This window comes from Capra hircus, chromosome 23 (assembly GCF_001704415.2).
Source record: "Capra hircus breed San Clemente chromosome 23, ASM170441v1, whole genome shotgun sequence".
Classification (NCBI taxonomy): domain Eukaryota; kingdom Metazoa; phylum Chordata; class Mammalia; order Artiodactyla; family Bovidae; genus Capra; species Capra hircus.
In genome coordinates, this window is record NC_030830.1 from 26,932,014 (window position 1) to 26,948,707 (window position 16,694).

General features: G+C 36.8%; 1 protein-coding gene across 4 annotated transcripts in view; it reads left to right on the top strand.

The window, feature by feature from the left end:
- Window positions 52–16,694, top strand: part of MUT (methylmalonyl-CoA mutase) — a 40,865-nt gene continuing 24,222 nt past the window's right edge. Inside the window, exons 1-6 of one of the 4 annotated variants that reach the window (XM_005696395.3) lie at window positions 52–253; window positions 7,230–7,654; window positions 8,494–8,861; window positions 11,915–12,072; window positions 12,526–12,697; window positions 14,715–14,963. In XM_005696395.3, coding sequence (XP_005696452.2) covers window positions 7,270–7,654; window positions 8,494–8,861; window positions 11,915–12,072; window positions 12,526–12,697; window positions 14,715–14,963 — 1,332 coding nt within the window. In that variant the 5' untranslated portion in view covers window positions 52–253; window positions 7,230–7,269. Of the gene's footprint in view, window positions 254–382; window positions 676–7,229; window positions 7,655–8,493; window positions 8,862–11,914; window positions 12,073–12,525; window positions 12,698–14,714; window positions 14,964–16,694 lie in introns of those variants that run through there. The other 3 variants (XM_005696393.3, XM_005696394.3, XM_013973872.2) reach the window with 3 other exon arrangements.

The window sequence follows — 16,694 nt, forward strand, 5'->3', positions numbered from 1 at the left end:
GCGGGCATCTATCCACGCCCCCTAACGTCATCAGGAGCGCGCCCACGAAAGCGTGACGGGATTGGTTGGAACGAGGGCGGTCGGCCGACGCCCCCATCCCGTCCCATCGCGTTGGCCTTTGCGCTTGTTTGGTCCCGGGCCCTGCTTTGGGGACTTCTGACTTGCAGAGCTCGGGGTTCCTAGGTCCGGCCGTCGTCTTCCAAGGCCTCGGTCTGAGACAGGCCGACTCGTGAGTAAGACCGTGCACCTTGAGGCACGTCTGCCTTTCAGATCCCTCCATTCTTCAGACTCCTCCCCACCCTTAGTTGTCCCCGGAGAAAGTTGTCCTTTCTCTCTTCCCAACTCCCAACTTCTCCTTCTTTACTGCTGAGAAGGGATCCCACTCTGCTCTACCTCTTCTTAGGTTTAGATGCTCCACTGGCCTCTCTGTTTCAGTGAGGTCCGCGGAAGTTCGGAGGTACTGCAGAAAAGAAGGTGCTTTTAATGTCCCAGAGGCCATATTGCCATCTTCCCTGGTTACCCAGGAACCCCGAAGTTCCTCCGGGCAGAGAGCGATTGTAGGATTCCAGAGGGATATGCTCTCTCCAGAGTTGCCTCCTTCGAGGCCGCGGTGGTTGTGAGGGTTTTTTGTGAGAGGTGGCCGAATTGGAAGTTTCTTTCTGTGTACAGATGAAGGTGATGGTGAGAAGTGGAAAGACAGGTCTAAACGTACTTGAAAGTGTAAATTGCTAACTTGTTCTCGTTTTTATCTGGAAAGAGAGTAATCTTTTATACGCACCAAACTCTGAGTAATATGTTTGTGTGTCAAATTTTAAATCACTTGATTTTTCTCTCAGTATTTTATGTTTAAAGACTTATTTATGCTGATACTAAATTTAATTTGCATGCTCTGTGTTGTCCTCTCTCACCTAAATTGGACGAACATTGGAGGCGGCTAGCTTTTAAAGTAGAATCACGTGTAAACAAATTTAAAAGGGATTTGATTCAGAACTGTATGTAGGTGTTTTACCCGCATTTTTTTGAGGGTGTGGCAGATGTTGCTTCATCATTAGGGCAAATGTTGCTTCATTGTTGCTCTTTCACACATTTTAATCACTCATAACTTATTATATTTGCTTTGCATATAATTTCTTTGGTTGTTGAAAGTGTCTCTTGATGTATCTTTTGAGAAAAGTTCAGAAATCCTATTTCCATCAGCCGAAGTTGTGTTCTTATCTAAAAATGATGTCTATTTCCAGTCTTTACCAATTTGTCATGTGATTTTCAGGAAGTCACCTCTTTCCAATCATTTATCCAGGTTTAGGAAAGCCCTTCCTGCATTTTGTAAAGCCCTACCTGCAACATTGTAAAGAGCAATATTGCATAGAAACCTGGAATGTTAGGTCCATGAATCAAGGTAAATTCAGCTCAGTTCTGTTCAGTCACTCAGTCGTGTCCGACTCCTTGTGACCCCATGAATTGCAGCACACCAGGCCTCCTTGTCCATCAACAACTCCTGGAGTTTAGTCAAACTCATGTCCATCAAGTTGGTAATGCCATCCAGCCATCTTATCCTCCGTTGTCCCCTTCTCCTCCCACCTTCAATCATTCCCAGCATCAGGGTCTTTTCCAATGAGTCAACTCTTCCCATGAGGTGGCCAAAGTATTGGAGTTTCAGCTTTAGTATTAGTCCTTCCAATGAACACCCAGGACTGATCTCGTTTAGGATGGACTGGTTGTAAATTGGAAGTGGTCAAAAAGAAGATGGAAGAGTGAACATCGACGTTTTAGGAATCAGTGAACTAAAATGGACTGGAATGGGTGAATTTAACTCAGATGACCGTTGTATCTACTACTGTGGGCAAGAATCCCTTAGAAGAAATGGAGTAGTCATCATCATCAACAAAAGAGTCTGAAATGCGGTACTTGGATGAAATCTCAAAAATGACAGAATGATCTCTATTTGTTTCCAAGGCAAACCATTCAATATCACAGTGATCCAAGTCTATGCCCCAACCATTAAGCTGAAGAAGCTGAAGCTGAACAGTTCTATGAAGACCTACAAGACCTTTTAGAACTAACACCCCAAAAAGATGTCCTTTTCATTATAGGCAACTGGAATGCAAAAGTAAGAAGTCAAGGAATACCTGGAGTAACGGGCAAATTTGGCCCTGGAGTACAGAATGAAGCAGGGCAAAGGCTAACGGAGTTTTGCCAAGAGGACGCACTGGTCATAGCAAACACCCTCTTCTAATAATACGAGGGAAGACTCTACACATGGACATCACCAGATGGTCAACACTGAAATCAGATTGATTATATTCTTTGCAGCCAAAGATGGAGAAGCTCTGTACAGTCAGCAAAAACAAGACCAGGAGCTGACTGTGGCTCAAATCATGAACTCCTTATTGCCAAATTCAGGCTTAAATTGAAGAAAGTAGGGAAAACCATTAGACCATTCAGGTATGACCTAAATCAAATCCCTTACAATGAAAGTGACAAATAGATTCAAGGAATTAGATCTGATAAACAAAGAGTTGCCTGAAAGACTATGGATGGAGGTTCGGAGTTTCGTGACATTGTACAGGAGGCAGTGATCAAGACCATCCCCAAGAAAAAGAAATGCAAAAAGGCAAAATGGTTGTCTGAGGAGGCCTTACAAACAGCTATGAAAAGAAGAGAAGCTAAAGGCAAAGGAGAAAAGGAAAGATATACCCATTTGAATGCAGAGTTCCAAAGAATAGCAAGGAGAGATAAGAAAGCCTTCCTCAAGTGATCAGTGCAAAGAAATAGAGGAAAATAACAGAATGGGAAAGACTAGAGATCTCTTCAAGAAAATTAGAGATACCAAGGGAACATTTCATGCAAAGATGGGCACAATAAAGGACAGAAATGGTAGGGACCTAACAGAAGCAGAAGATATTAAGGAGGTGGCAAGAATACAGAGAAGAACTATACAAAAAAGATCTTCTTGACCCAGATAACCACAATGGTGTGATCACTCACCTAGAGCCAGACATCCTGGAATGTGAAGTCAAGTGGGCCTTAGGAAGTATCACTATGAACAAAGCTAGTGGAGGTGATGGAATTCCAGTTGAGCTATTTAAAATCCTAAAAAATAATGCTAGTGCTGCCCTCAATATGCCAACAAATTTGGAAAACACAGTAGTGGCCACAGGACTGGAAAAGGTCAGTTTTCATTCCAATCCCAAAGAAAGGGAATGCCAAAGAATGCTCAAACTACCATCAATTGCACTCATCTCACACACATGCAAAGTAATGCTCTAAATTCTCCAAGCCAGGCTTCAGCAGTATGTGAACTATGAACTTCCATGTGTTCAAGCTGGATTGAGAAAAGGCAGAGGATCCAGGTATCAAATTGCCAACATCTATTGGATCATCAAAAAAGCAAGAGAGTTCCAGAAAAACATCTATTTCTGCTTTATTGACTATGCCAAAGCCTTTGACTGTGTGGATCACAACAATCGGTGGAAAATTCTTCAAGAGATGGGCATAGCAGACCAGCTGACCTGCCTCCTGAGGACAGAAATGAGTACGTCAGGAAAGGAGTACGTCAAGGTTGTATATTGTCACCCTGCTTATTTAACGTATATGCAGAGTACATCCATGAGAAACACTGGGCTGAATGAAGCACAAGCTGGAATCAAGATTGCTGGGAGAAATATCAATAACATCAGATATGCAGATGATAACAACCCTTATGGCAGAAAGTGAAGAGGAACTAAAGAGCCTCTTGATGAAAGTGGAAGAGGAGAGTGAAAAAGTTGGCTTAAAGCTCAACATTCAGAAAACTAAGATCATGGCATCCAGTCCCATCACTTCATGGCAAATAGATGGGGCAACAGTGGAAACAGTGGCTGACTATTTTTTTGGGCTCCAAAATCACTGCAGATGGTGACTTCAGCCATGAAATTAAGAGATGCTTGCTCCTTGGAAGAAAAGTTATGACCAACCTAGACAGCTTTTAAAAAGCAGGACATTACTTTGCCAACAAAGGTCCGTCTAGTCAAAGCAATGGTTTTTCCAGTAGTCATGTATGGATGTGAGAGTTGGATTATAAAGAAAGCTGAGCATCGAAGAATTGATGCTTTTGAACGGTGGTGTTGGAGAAGACTCTTGAGAATTCCTTGGACTTCAAGGAGATCCAACCAGTCCATCCTAGGGGAAATCAGTCTTGAATATTTATTGGAAGGACTGATGTTGAAGCTGAAATTTCAATACTTTGGCCACCTGATGCGAAGAATTGACTCATTTGAAAAGACCCTGATGCTGGGAAAGATTGAAGGCAGGAGGAGGAGGAGACGACAGAGGATGAGATGATTGGATGGCATCACTGACTCAATGGACATGAGTCTGAGTAAACTCTGGGAGTTGGTGATTGACAGGGAGGCCTGCTGTGCTGCAGTCCATGGGGTCGCAAAGAGTCAGACACTATTAAGCGACTGAACTGAACCTGCATTTTGCATGAAATGATTGTGATATTATCTTCTGCAACGTAGTCTCAGGCAGTTTTCAGATTACTTTTTTAAAAGTGTATTTTTTATTGAAGTATGGTTAAATTACAATGTTATGTTAATTACTGTGTACTCTGCATGCGTGCTCAGTCATATCCTACTATTTGGGATGCCATGGACTGTTGTCCACCAGGCTCTTCTGTCTGTGGGATTTCCCAGGCAAGAATACTGGAGTGAGTTCCATTTCCTTTTCCAGGGATCAAACCCACATTTCTGTGTCTCCCGAACTGGCAGGCAAATTTTTTACCACTAGAGTTACCCTGAGTGTTAATTACTGCTGTACAGTGAAGCCTCTCAGTTAACACATACATGTACATTTTTTCATGTTCATTATGTTTTATCACAGAATATTGAATATAGTCCCACATGCTATACAGTAGGAGCTTGTTTTCTATCCATTCTATTAGATTACTTTTTATAACATTACTACCCTAGTAGTTCAGTTATAAATTTTTTCTTCTCATCTGCCTTTTAAGCTAGTATGTGCAGTTTATGGCTCAGAAGAAGATGGATGTCTAGGACCCCATGAGTTTAATAGAATAAAAGGCATACTAGTTTAAAGAAATAGGAATTGTTTTTGTTGTATTTCTGTTTAGACTTTGTTCTATGCAATTTTTACCTAGGACACTTTTTTTTTTTTTAATCTTTTAATGCTTCTTGAGCCTATCTCCTTTTTTTAAACACACTGCGCATAACATTTTAAATTTTAACTTATGTATAATATGTTATGTATGATATAGGTAAGAGCATGTATTATATTTGTAAAATTTGATGAATTTCCACAAACTGAACACATCTATATAATAGGAATTCAGATTAAGACCATCACCCTAGAGCTCCTTTCTTTCTTCCTTTCTCAACTAGTCACCACACAACCACTCTGACTTCTGACATCAAAGATTAGTTTTGCCTAATTCCTAAACATATTTTTACAGCTACATAAAATTCTATAATTTTTAAATACTGAACTTATTTATTTCTTCTTCATTGATGATGTTTCTGAGTTTTCCTAACTATAAGTAAAACTACTAGGGAATGTGTATTTTGTCTAATAATTTTTCCAGGAGTAATGATCCTCAGTGGAATGGCATGATCATTTCAGAGATTGTTTGTGCATGTTACCAATTTGCTTTTTTAAATAGTTAATCTCAGTTAATACTTCCACCAATTGGATTCCTTTTTCTTTTATAATTCCCTAACAAATGTTGGGTATTCTTAATTTTGTTTAAAATTCACTAAATTGATAGATGAGAAATGGTATGGAAAATAGAATTTTGAACTCACTTTACTTGTCTTATGTATTGTAGGGAATCATGAATATATTAATAAAAATTTCCACTCAAAATCCTTTTAAATATTAGGCTCTACATGTTGAGACTGTATGACTCTGATAAGCATTAAATAATGCAGAACTTTCAGTACTGTTTTTCTGTGTAGAATTTTGATAAGCTGCTTTATTTCTGTATTTCTTTGGACTTTAATTTCTATATCTGTAAAATGATGAAATTGGACTTAGTTACGTAGTATAAGACTGGGTAATTATCAGGAATATATAGCTCTGATATTAGATCAGTTTATGGAATAGAAGAAAAGAAATATATATATGAAATTTTATATGCATATATTTTGTATAAACAAAACATAAAGAAATATATTTTATATGAAATAAAAAACAGTGTTCTAATCTATTGAAGTATGGGAGATGATAGATTTATAAAGAGGGAAACAGAGCTCGGTGGTATAGAATACTGAAGAGGCCATTTAATCCAGCTTGTAGTTTCAGGGACAGGGTGTGAATGTATTCGTTAAATGCTTTGCTTTCCAGGATTAAAATACTAGCTCTTCTGTGCCTGAGTTTCCTCATCTGTAAAATGGGGATAATATTAGTATAAATTCCTATTTCTTGGTGGTGTTTTGAGGTTAAAATTGCTGCTCTACATAAAGTCCTTAAACAGTACCTGTCACATAGAAAGCCCTGCATACCAGAGGTATGCCTTAGCCAAAGTAGTGCATTCTAGGTCAGTGGAAGAGCAAGGGCAAGTTATGGAACTTTGACACATGCAGGGCACTGTAGGTGATCCAGAATTTCTAGAATACAAAATGTGTAGAGGTCAAAGAAGTGAAGTGAAGTCACTCAGTCGTGTCTGACTCTTAGCGACCCCATGGACTGTAGCCCGCCAGGCTCCTCTACCCATGGAATTTTCTAGGCAAGAGTACTGGAGTGGGTCAAAGGCAGAGGTAATTCTGAGAGATAAGCAGGATCAGGGCATAGGGGGCTTAAATGTCTGTTTGATTCACCCCTTTTTTCTCCAGCATCCAGTACAATGCCTGTCATAATATAGATGTTAAAAACCTTCTGAGTGAAAAATTAATTAGGAGGCTATGCTGCATCCTCTACTTGATGCATCGCCTTTGAAAGATCTTCACAGTGTGACATGATCATCTCTGCATTGGTGTCAGTGTGCAGAATGGATGAGAGGGGGCTGAAGACTGGTCAGCACAACCTCCTGAGAGGCTCTTGAGGAAGAGGACTAGACTAGAACAATGATAGTAGTTGTGGACACGAGGGACCAAAGTTATAAAATATTATGTGTAGGGAACAGAAAAGGAGAAGAAATCATACTTATATACTGTTTTTTCTCTTTTTCTTTCTCACCAGTAAGCTCCTGTTTTGCCAGTCTTGCAAATACATATGCACTGTGCTTCTTTTTCTAGGTCAGTTCTTGTTCTTGTTTGGCGTGTTCCATGTTCCATCATGTTGAGGGCTAAGACTGGGCTTTTTTTGCTTTCACCACATCACCTGAGGCAGCTGAAAGGGTCCTCAGGCTCCAGGCTTATCTGGCAACGACTTCTGCATCAGCAACAGCCCCTTCATCCAGAATGGGCTGCCCTGGCTAAAAAGCAGTTGAAAGGCAAAAACCCAGAAGAACTAATATGGCACACCCCAGAGGGGATCTCCATAAAGCCCTTATATTCCAGCCGGGATACCAAGGACTTCCCTGAAGAACTTCCAGGCATGAAGCCATTCACGCGCGGACCGTATCCCACCATGTACACTTTCAGGCCCTGGACCATCCGCCAGTATGCTGGTTTCAGTACTGTGGAAGAGAGCAATAAGTTCTATAAGGACAATATTAAGGGTGAGATTTTAATGTGAGACATAGTATTTATGATCAAATATAACACTTCCTCATCTTGGCCTTTTGAAGGGAGGCTAGTTAATCTCAATAGAGCTAATAGTCACTTTATAATCTAGTAGTCAAGGCTATACTCTCAAAAAAAAAAAAAAGAATGTTTTTCCATTTACATGGTCAAAAAAATAGATAACCCAGAATAAAGTGCTCAATTCTTGAAAGAAAACAATACCTAAATGCACATTGTATAAAAGGAATTAGGTGAAATTATATGAAGAAAATTCTGAGACATTGGCTTTGCCTTTGAAAAGCTTTTAATTAAAACTGTCAGGATAGGAATGGGAGGGGAAAATGGTTTATGAGACGACCAAAGAAAGGAATAAACAAAAATGTGGTACAGATTTTAGTTTTTTGAGTGTTTTTTATAATTCTATTTCCCATTAAATTTCAATGGCCAAGACAAGAGCAAAAATAAATGAGCATACAAGTACTAAATAATGTTAACTGTATATAAACAGCCATATCTTCCCATGAATCTTAAAGATATTTCTATCAAAAATTGTTAAGATAAAAGAATCCTCAGATGGACATGAGATCAATATGTTTTATTCCTTCTAGTCTTTATTATAGTGAAGTCTGGAATTCACTTTGTGCGTTTTTTAGTACATGGGAAACAACAGACTCTTAGGAACTAAAGTCTTTATGTAAGTTTGTTTTGAGCATAAAGATTTTTTATTATCAAAGTAGATTGTAATGAAATGAATCAGTACTTTTAGTAGTGTTAAAATCAGTTTACTTTGATGCCAGACTGTTTAATCCTACCTTATTTTTCTTTATATATTTAGCTGGTCAACAAGGATTATCAGTTGCCTTTGATCTGGCAACACATCGTGGCTATGATTCAGACAACCCTCGAGTTCGTGGTGATGTTGGAATGGCTGGAGTTGCTATTGACACTGTGGAAGATACCAAAATTCTTTTTGATGGAATTCCTTTAGAAAAAATGTCGGTTTCCATGACCATGAATGGAGCAGTTATTCCAGTTCTTGCAACTTTTATAGTAACTGGAGAAGAACAAGGCGTACCTAAAGAGAAACTTACTGGTACAATCCAAAATGATATACTAAAGGAATTTATGGTCAGAAATACTTATATTTTTCCTCCAGAACCATCCATGAAAATTATTGCTGACATCTTCCAATATACAGCAAAGGTATCCTTTATTATTATAGATTTTACTATTGTTCTTAGAATGTAGGAATTTTTATAAAATGCCATAACCTAATTTGAATTTGGTAATTGAGTCTGAGTAGTAGTTATAGTATAGTCAGGATGTGGGATTTGTGTTTGTATGTATATTGTTAGTTTTTACTTTTTAGTTTTAATGTACTAGTTTTATGGTCTGTCATTACCTATAGGAGTCTGAACAGTTGGCCTTTATTGTATTTTCTTTATTGTTAAAATTTTTATTCTCTGATAATTGTTAGAATCAGGGAGGGCTCATTATTTACATTCTTTATTTCTCTCCAGATTTCAGAATCAATTGTGAATAGACACTGGTGTCAGATAGATAAGAATCAAAATAGCAACTTTGTTTCTAAAACTGGATTAGAAGATATCACTTGTATCTGCAACTACAATAAGATCCTTAATATTTCACCCCTGAAGTAGGTTCATTTTCCCCAGAGTGGTAGGAAAAGAAGGTTCTTATAGTATTTCTATATTAGCAAACCTTCAACAGGGAAACATAAAGCTTCTTCATTTCCTCTAAGTAATTCATTTATACTTTCCCCTGTCATTCACACTTTACTTTTTGCTGACAATGCTCTTCTCTTATCTACCTTAAAGTTAGACCATTATTTCACAGTAAAGGGCAGTCATTCTGTAATCAAAACTTTTTTTAAAAAAATCTCTTTACCTCTTATAATTGCCATTCTCTCAGTACCCTTGCTAGTATTGCCTACTCTCCTCATTTGATATTTAACCTTTACACTTTACCTGTTTTTTTTTTCATAGATTCCATCTGCCCATGTGAATTGTTTAGAATTATACATTCCTATCACCTTTTTCAATTTCACAAACATGCATAGGAGGATTAGTTGAGCCGTATATGACAAACACACACACAAATAGCAGTATCTTTAAGTAAATGAAGATTCTAAGAGAAGTTCTCTTTCATCTAAGAGAAGTTGGAAGGTAGGCTGTCAAGGTCTTGGTTATATGGAAGCTCCACAGCCATAAGGATTCCTGTGTCCTTTCATTTGGCTTTCTCCTCTATTTTTAGTGTGCCAATTCATGATTAAGGAAGTAGAGAGGTGGACTTTGTTTGGGGAGAGGGACTCCACCCCTCTGGTTAAAGGTGAACTTCCAGAAGGAAAAAACCAAACCTCCAGTTATATCTCAGTGGACACACAGAGAGGAGGTTGGAAATGTAGAACACATTGGCACTCTGACTGCATGGTTCATATACAAGAGGAGAATGGAGAATGGTTCTTGGGGTAGATAGTAGCAATCTGCTATTATGGACTTGGACTTTTAACCTTGTGAAAGACTCTAATGTCACCTGCAAGTTCAAAATTGCTTTATATAATTTTTCATGTAAGTGATAAATGTGCTAGTTTCATATATTGATGAAATATGTTATATTGAAGTACTTTGTAAACTTTTATGTTATTCCTTTAAAAAAATTTACTTGTGGCAAAACACATATAACATAAAATTTACCATCTGAGTCATTTCCAAATAAACCATTCAGTGGTTTTAAGTCCATTCACTTTGTTGTGTAACTATCACCATCATCCATCTCCAGGATTGTTTTCATCTTGCAGAAGTGAATCTTTGTGTCTGTTAAATACTTTCCATTTTCCCCTCCCTTTGGCCCCTGGCAAACACCATTTTACTTTCTGTTTGTACTTATAAGTGGAATCATAGCATATTTATCTTTTTGTGTCTGGCCTATTTCACTTAGCATACTGTCCTCCAGGTTCGTCTACATTGTAGCTTGTGTCAGAATTTGCTTCCTTTTTAAGACTGAATAATATTCCAGTATTCTAGTATTTCTGTTATTCTTAAAGAAATTCTATTAAACTGCTCTCAGTTAGGGAAGCACCTGTTTGCTTCCTTGCTGCTTTCTTTGTAACTGTAAATATACTCAAGTAGTCTGTCAATGCCACGTAATTCAGTCCCCCTTATTACTTTGTAATGAACATTTTTCAAGAGCTGTTGGTTATAAAAAGTATTTGCAAGTGTAAAATACAGATAATCCATACCATACCAACAACTAACTCTTTTTGAATACTTCATATATAGGCATAATACTAAGTGGCTTTGGTGAGTCATTTCTGTTAATCCTACAACTCCATGAGGAAGGCAGAATTATGATATCTATTTTATACTTTAGGAAGCCAAGGGATAACAAGGTTGAGAAAATTGCCTACAGTCCTCTGGCTAGTTAAGTGATATGACTATAATTTGAGCACTCTGACTTGAGTTCACATTCTGAACCCACTGTAATGAGTGTTTTGTGATTTAGTATATATTATTTATTTTTGATTAATTCTTGGAAGGATGATAGTTTTTTTTTTTTTTCTTGGTTCTGGGGGTTCTGTGTAATATGTACCCTACCTAACATGACATTTTAGGGGAATAGTGGATTAGTGATTGTGGGAGAAGGAACCTGTCTGAGATATCCTAAGCATTAAATGTCATAGTAAATCAAACTGAAATCTTTGAATTTTAAGTCATGCGTTTTTCCTGTTTAGTTTTCATATACAGTACTAGCACTGAATCATTTTCTTTTTTTCCCCCACTGTGTACTTACTCATGTTCAGATAAGATAATTAATAACTAGTTAACAATAGTTAAATTTATACATCTTCAGCACATATGCCCAAAGACTTGAGGTCTTAGGACCTCTTATGAGGTCAGAGGCATCAATTTCTAATTAAAGATGTTATCATTCAGTTCTTGGGCCAGAGGTTACATTCCTAATCTCAGCCAACTAATTCAGTGTTTAACTTTTGGTGCTGATCAATGGTTGATGATTCCTTTTCACTAGGAAATAAAACAGGTACATGTAGTCCTTTGTGGTTCATTGGATGAGCCATTTAAATTGAAAAATGAATGTAACTAAACATTAAATATTTTCAGTTAATGTTATATCTGAATTGAACATCATTTTCAAGTAGTATTATTTCATAGAAAATAAATTTAATAGAACCTTTTAAATATTTTTATTTAAAGTTTTTTTTTTATTATTTTATATAGCACATGCCAAAATTTAATTCAATTTCAATTAGTGGATACCATATGCAGGAAGCAGGGGCTGATGCCATTCTGGAACTGGCCTATACTATAGCAGATGGTTTGGAGTACTGTAGAACTGGACTCCAAGCTGGCCTGACCATTGATGAATTTGCACCAAGGTGAGTAAATTAAACTCAAATATTACCTCAACATTAAAAAGTTTATAGGACTATTTTATGATTGTTCAGCAAAATATATTGATACAGTGAATTTGTGTAAATATACCAGATTCCTTTAGGGAATAAGCCAGTAATAAAATTCAGAGTTAAGTTTGACCATACTTCTTTGTAAATTAGAGGAATTTTATTCTCTGCTATTCTGAAAATAATTAACTGACACATTTTGAAAAATAATTTAAAAATGTAAATATAATTTTCAAGACAGATTTGTTTTTGTTCTTTTAAAAGACAAGTCCTCTATTATAGGTTTAAGGTTATTGAAGTACATATGCTTTGATTTTAATTCAAATTAAGTTATTTGAAATTAAAATCTGAGCGTTTGTGTGTGTGTGATGCATTTAGTTTTATTTTCCATTTTATAATTAGATTTTGGACTTAACATTACTATTTTAGGTTGTCTTTCTTCTGGGGAATTGGAATGAACTTTTATATGGAAATAGCAAAAATGAGAGCTGGGAGAAGACTCTGGGCTCATTTAATAGAGAAAATGTTTCAGCCTAAAAACTCTAAATCTCTTCTCCTAAGAGCACATTGTCAGACATCAGGATGGTCACTTACTGAGCAAGTATGTATGAATTTTAAGAAGTCATTTATTTTCTTCTAAGCAACTTGGCCTAGGCAAGAAATATATTTAAGAACTTTTCTGCTAATATTTGAAAATCACAATTGTTCTGACGTGAAAGTGAAGTTGCTCGGTCGTGCCTGACTCTTAGCGACCCCATGAACTGTAGCCCACCGGACTCCTCTGTCCAAGGGATTTTCCAGGCAAGAGTACTGGAGTGGAGTGCCATTGCCTTCTCCATAAGACCCAGCACAGCTAGCTAAATAAATAAAAAAAGTGCAGTAACTAAAAACTGGTCACAATTTGTTAAGTGTCTGACTAAAGTTGAGAAGGTGACAGATACCTCCCTGTGCAGACATCATGCTGCTGCTGCTGCTGCTAAGTGGCTTCAGTCGTGTCTGACTCTGTGTGACCCCACAGATGGCAGCCCATCAGGCTCCCCCGTCCCTGGGATTCTCTAGGCAAGAACACTGGAGTGGGTTGCCATTTCCTTCTCCAATGCATGAAAGTGAAAAGTGAAAGTGAAGTCGCTCAGTCGTGTCTGACTCTTCGCCACCCCATGGACTGCAGCCTTCCAGGTTCCTCCGTCCATGGGATTTTCCAGGCAGGAGTACTGGAGTGGGGTGCCATTGCCTTCTCCGAATTGTTCTGAAGCATAATGCATATTTAATGTTTGTTTTTACACAAATTATAATAAAATTTGCTCCCTCTAGTGGTTAACAATATAAAATCATTTAAATCTTAGCTTACTTGTATGGCTGTGTGTTTTACTTTTTTAACAGTAAAAAATAAGTGATGATGAGGAAAAAGTACAGTTATAATTTAATATCATCTTAAGTAATTTTAATGATTAAAATTCTTAACACAAAACTTCCTCATTGAAGTTGGTGTTATACATACTTTTTATGTACATGTTATATGTTTAAGTAAGCATCTATGCAAATAAACCACTTAAAAACTATTGTCACTTGGATAATCTATTTTCATTTCATTTAATTAAAAAATTATATAGTGGTGATCTTTTTAACATGCATTTTCTTAATGTATTGAATTATTTTGATATATTAAAAATAAGTTATAACTTTAAAGTTACATTGCTTTTATACATTTAAAAGCAAATAAAAACTAGAAGTATCCATATTACATATGACTTCAGGTACTTATAAATGGAAAAATACAGATTTCAGTGATGGAAGGAATTTCAGTAATCATTTTTGTCTTAATCCCCTCATTTTTACAGCTAAGTAAACTAAAGTTCCAGAGAAGGCAATGGCAACCCACTCCAGTACTCTTGCCTGGAAAATCCCATGGGTGGGGGAGCCTGGTAGGCTGCAGTCCATGGGGTTGCGAAGAGTCAGACACGACTGAGCGACTTCACTTTTCATGCATTGAAGAAGGAAATGGCAACCCACTCCAGTGTTCTTGCCTAGAGAATCTCAGGGATGGGGGAGCCTGGTGGGCTGCCGTCTATGGGATCACACAGAGTCGGACACAACTGAAGTGACTTAGCAGCAGCAGCAATAAACTAAAGTTCAGAAAGGTCTAGTGACTTGCCCAGATCACAGTTAGGAACAGAACAAACTATAAGACATATTTCCTTTCTCATAGTCCATTCTTTATCTGTTTTATTAATCATCGCCAGTTTTGGCCACCTCATTAGAGTAGATACTTAAGGTATACAGTAATTAGGAAATAGTGAATTATGAGATGGAGGATAATGTGTTACCTTCATGATGCTCATATAGAAGATTATTTAGGCGATAAAAAATAAGCACAACAAATATTTAGTATTTAAATGATTATAAGAGGCAATGTTTTATTGCTTAAGCACAGACTAGGCACCTGGGCTCTTAATTCTAAGTCTAGTTTGTTTCCTAATTTGTTTAAATTTATTTGATATTCTGAAGACTAAGGCAGATTTTGGCAAAGAAAGTATGCATCAGGCACTCCTAATCGTATCATTATTTACAGCTGCAGTATATATCAATTGGCTTGTTTTGCTTTTTACTAAATGTTTTAGGATCCTTACAATAACATCATTCGTACCACAGTAGAAGCAATGGCAGCGGTGTTTGGAGGTACTCAGTCTTTGCACACAAATTCTTTTGATGAAGCCCTGGGTTTGCCAACTGTGAAAAGTGCTCGAATTGCCAGGAACACACAAATCATTATTCAAGAAGAATCTGGGATTCCCAAAGTGGCTGATCCTTGGGGAGGTTCATATATGATGGAATCTCTCACAAATGATATTTATGATGCTGCCTTGAAGGTGAGTTTCTCCTCTTTGAAACTTTGCTTTCAAGATTTACAGATTTATGAAGATTTATAGATTTTTGATTTATAAATGATATCATTTATAGATTTGTATCAGGATTTATAAAGTGAGAGAAAGGGGGAATTTTAGATTTGACTTTAAAACTGAAATTAATTTAAAAGTATATTTTTATTTATATTATTTTATTCAAAGAGTTAAAAAGACGACTAAGGTTAAAAGGCTATAATAAAATAAGCAATCCTTTGTCCTCCACTTGCTTGTTTTCATGCTTCCTTGAATTAGCTACATTTTTTGTTTGTTTTTGTCTCCATATTTTAAAATTACATGTGTTACCGTTTGTCCTGACTCAGTCAGTTTTAGACCTTATCTATTGCTTTGTTAGTATGGTGGTGTGGTATTTTAGCTGGATCTTGCCCCTTCTTTCCCATCATACCATAATACTCATGTATTATAATTATATCTCAGTGTAAAACCTTCCTGAAGCCCTCTAAATTCTCGTTTGATTTAGACTGGTTTCTCTCTGGACCATTACTATCCTTGGACTTCCCTTTGTTGTTACTCTGGGAATTCTTTTCACCTCTGCTATGTTGAATCTGTATCCTGAATCCTGTCTCTTGTTGTTCTAAAGCACATCTTATGAGAACCTCCTAAAAATGGTTCATGGGAAATGAATTATTTGAAACTTTGGATGCTTGAAAATGTCTTTATTCTACTTTCATATTTGATAGCCTGGGTTTGGAATTTTTCATTTGGGAGTTTGTAAGCAAATATGTAAGTTTTCACTTGCTTTTTATTCCAGCTTCCAATATTTCTGTTCAGAAATCTGATGCCATTCTCACCCAGGCTCTTTTCTTTCTGAAAGCTTTAGGATCTCTTCTTTATTTTTGTATTGATCTATCTTTGGTATGTGTATTTTTCCCTACATTGTCCTTGACCTTTGGTGGACATTTTTTCACCTGGCCACTTTTTCATGTTTTCATGGCTCTGGGAAATAGTCATATATCATTTCTTTGGTAATTTCTTTCCTGTCATTTTTCTGTGATTTCTCTTTTGTAGAACTTTAGAAATCTTGTTCTGAAATTCTTATAATGCATCTTTGAGGGTTTTTTTTCCTGTTTTTTTTGAAGAGTCCTCAGCTTTATCTTTCTACTTAAATACTTTAAAATTCACATATCGTGTTTTTAATTTCTAAGAGGTCACTTCTATATTCTACTTTTTCTGCTTGCATGTCATACTATTTGTTTCATTAATACAGAATCTCTTCTTCCTTTTCTGAGGATAATTATATCTTTTGAAGTTTTCTTATATATCTTACGTTGTCACTGTTTCCTCTGTGCACCTTTTTCTTTGTAGTTTTATTCAGAATGCAGGGTTTTGTTTCATACACATCTTATCCTTGCCTCTTCCGGTACTTGATGTTTCATAGGCCATTGCTTCTCTAGTCTAAAGTTTTAGTTTTCCTGACAGAAAGGGAAAAGGTAGTTACAAACTCTCAAGTAGTTTCCATTTTTTTAGCTTCCTAAAAGATTCTTGGCTTCTGTTGAATCTAGTATAGGTTTCTCTTTCTTAAATTCGTCAGGGGAAAGCCAGTTTGACCTTGCTCCTTTCTGAGAAGTCAAATCCCATTCCATCATCCATTTTCCACTATCTCATGTATATATGAGGCTGTGATTGAAGGTTTAGATGTTTCTTGATGTCAGTAATAGAGTTATATCGTTACTCTAT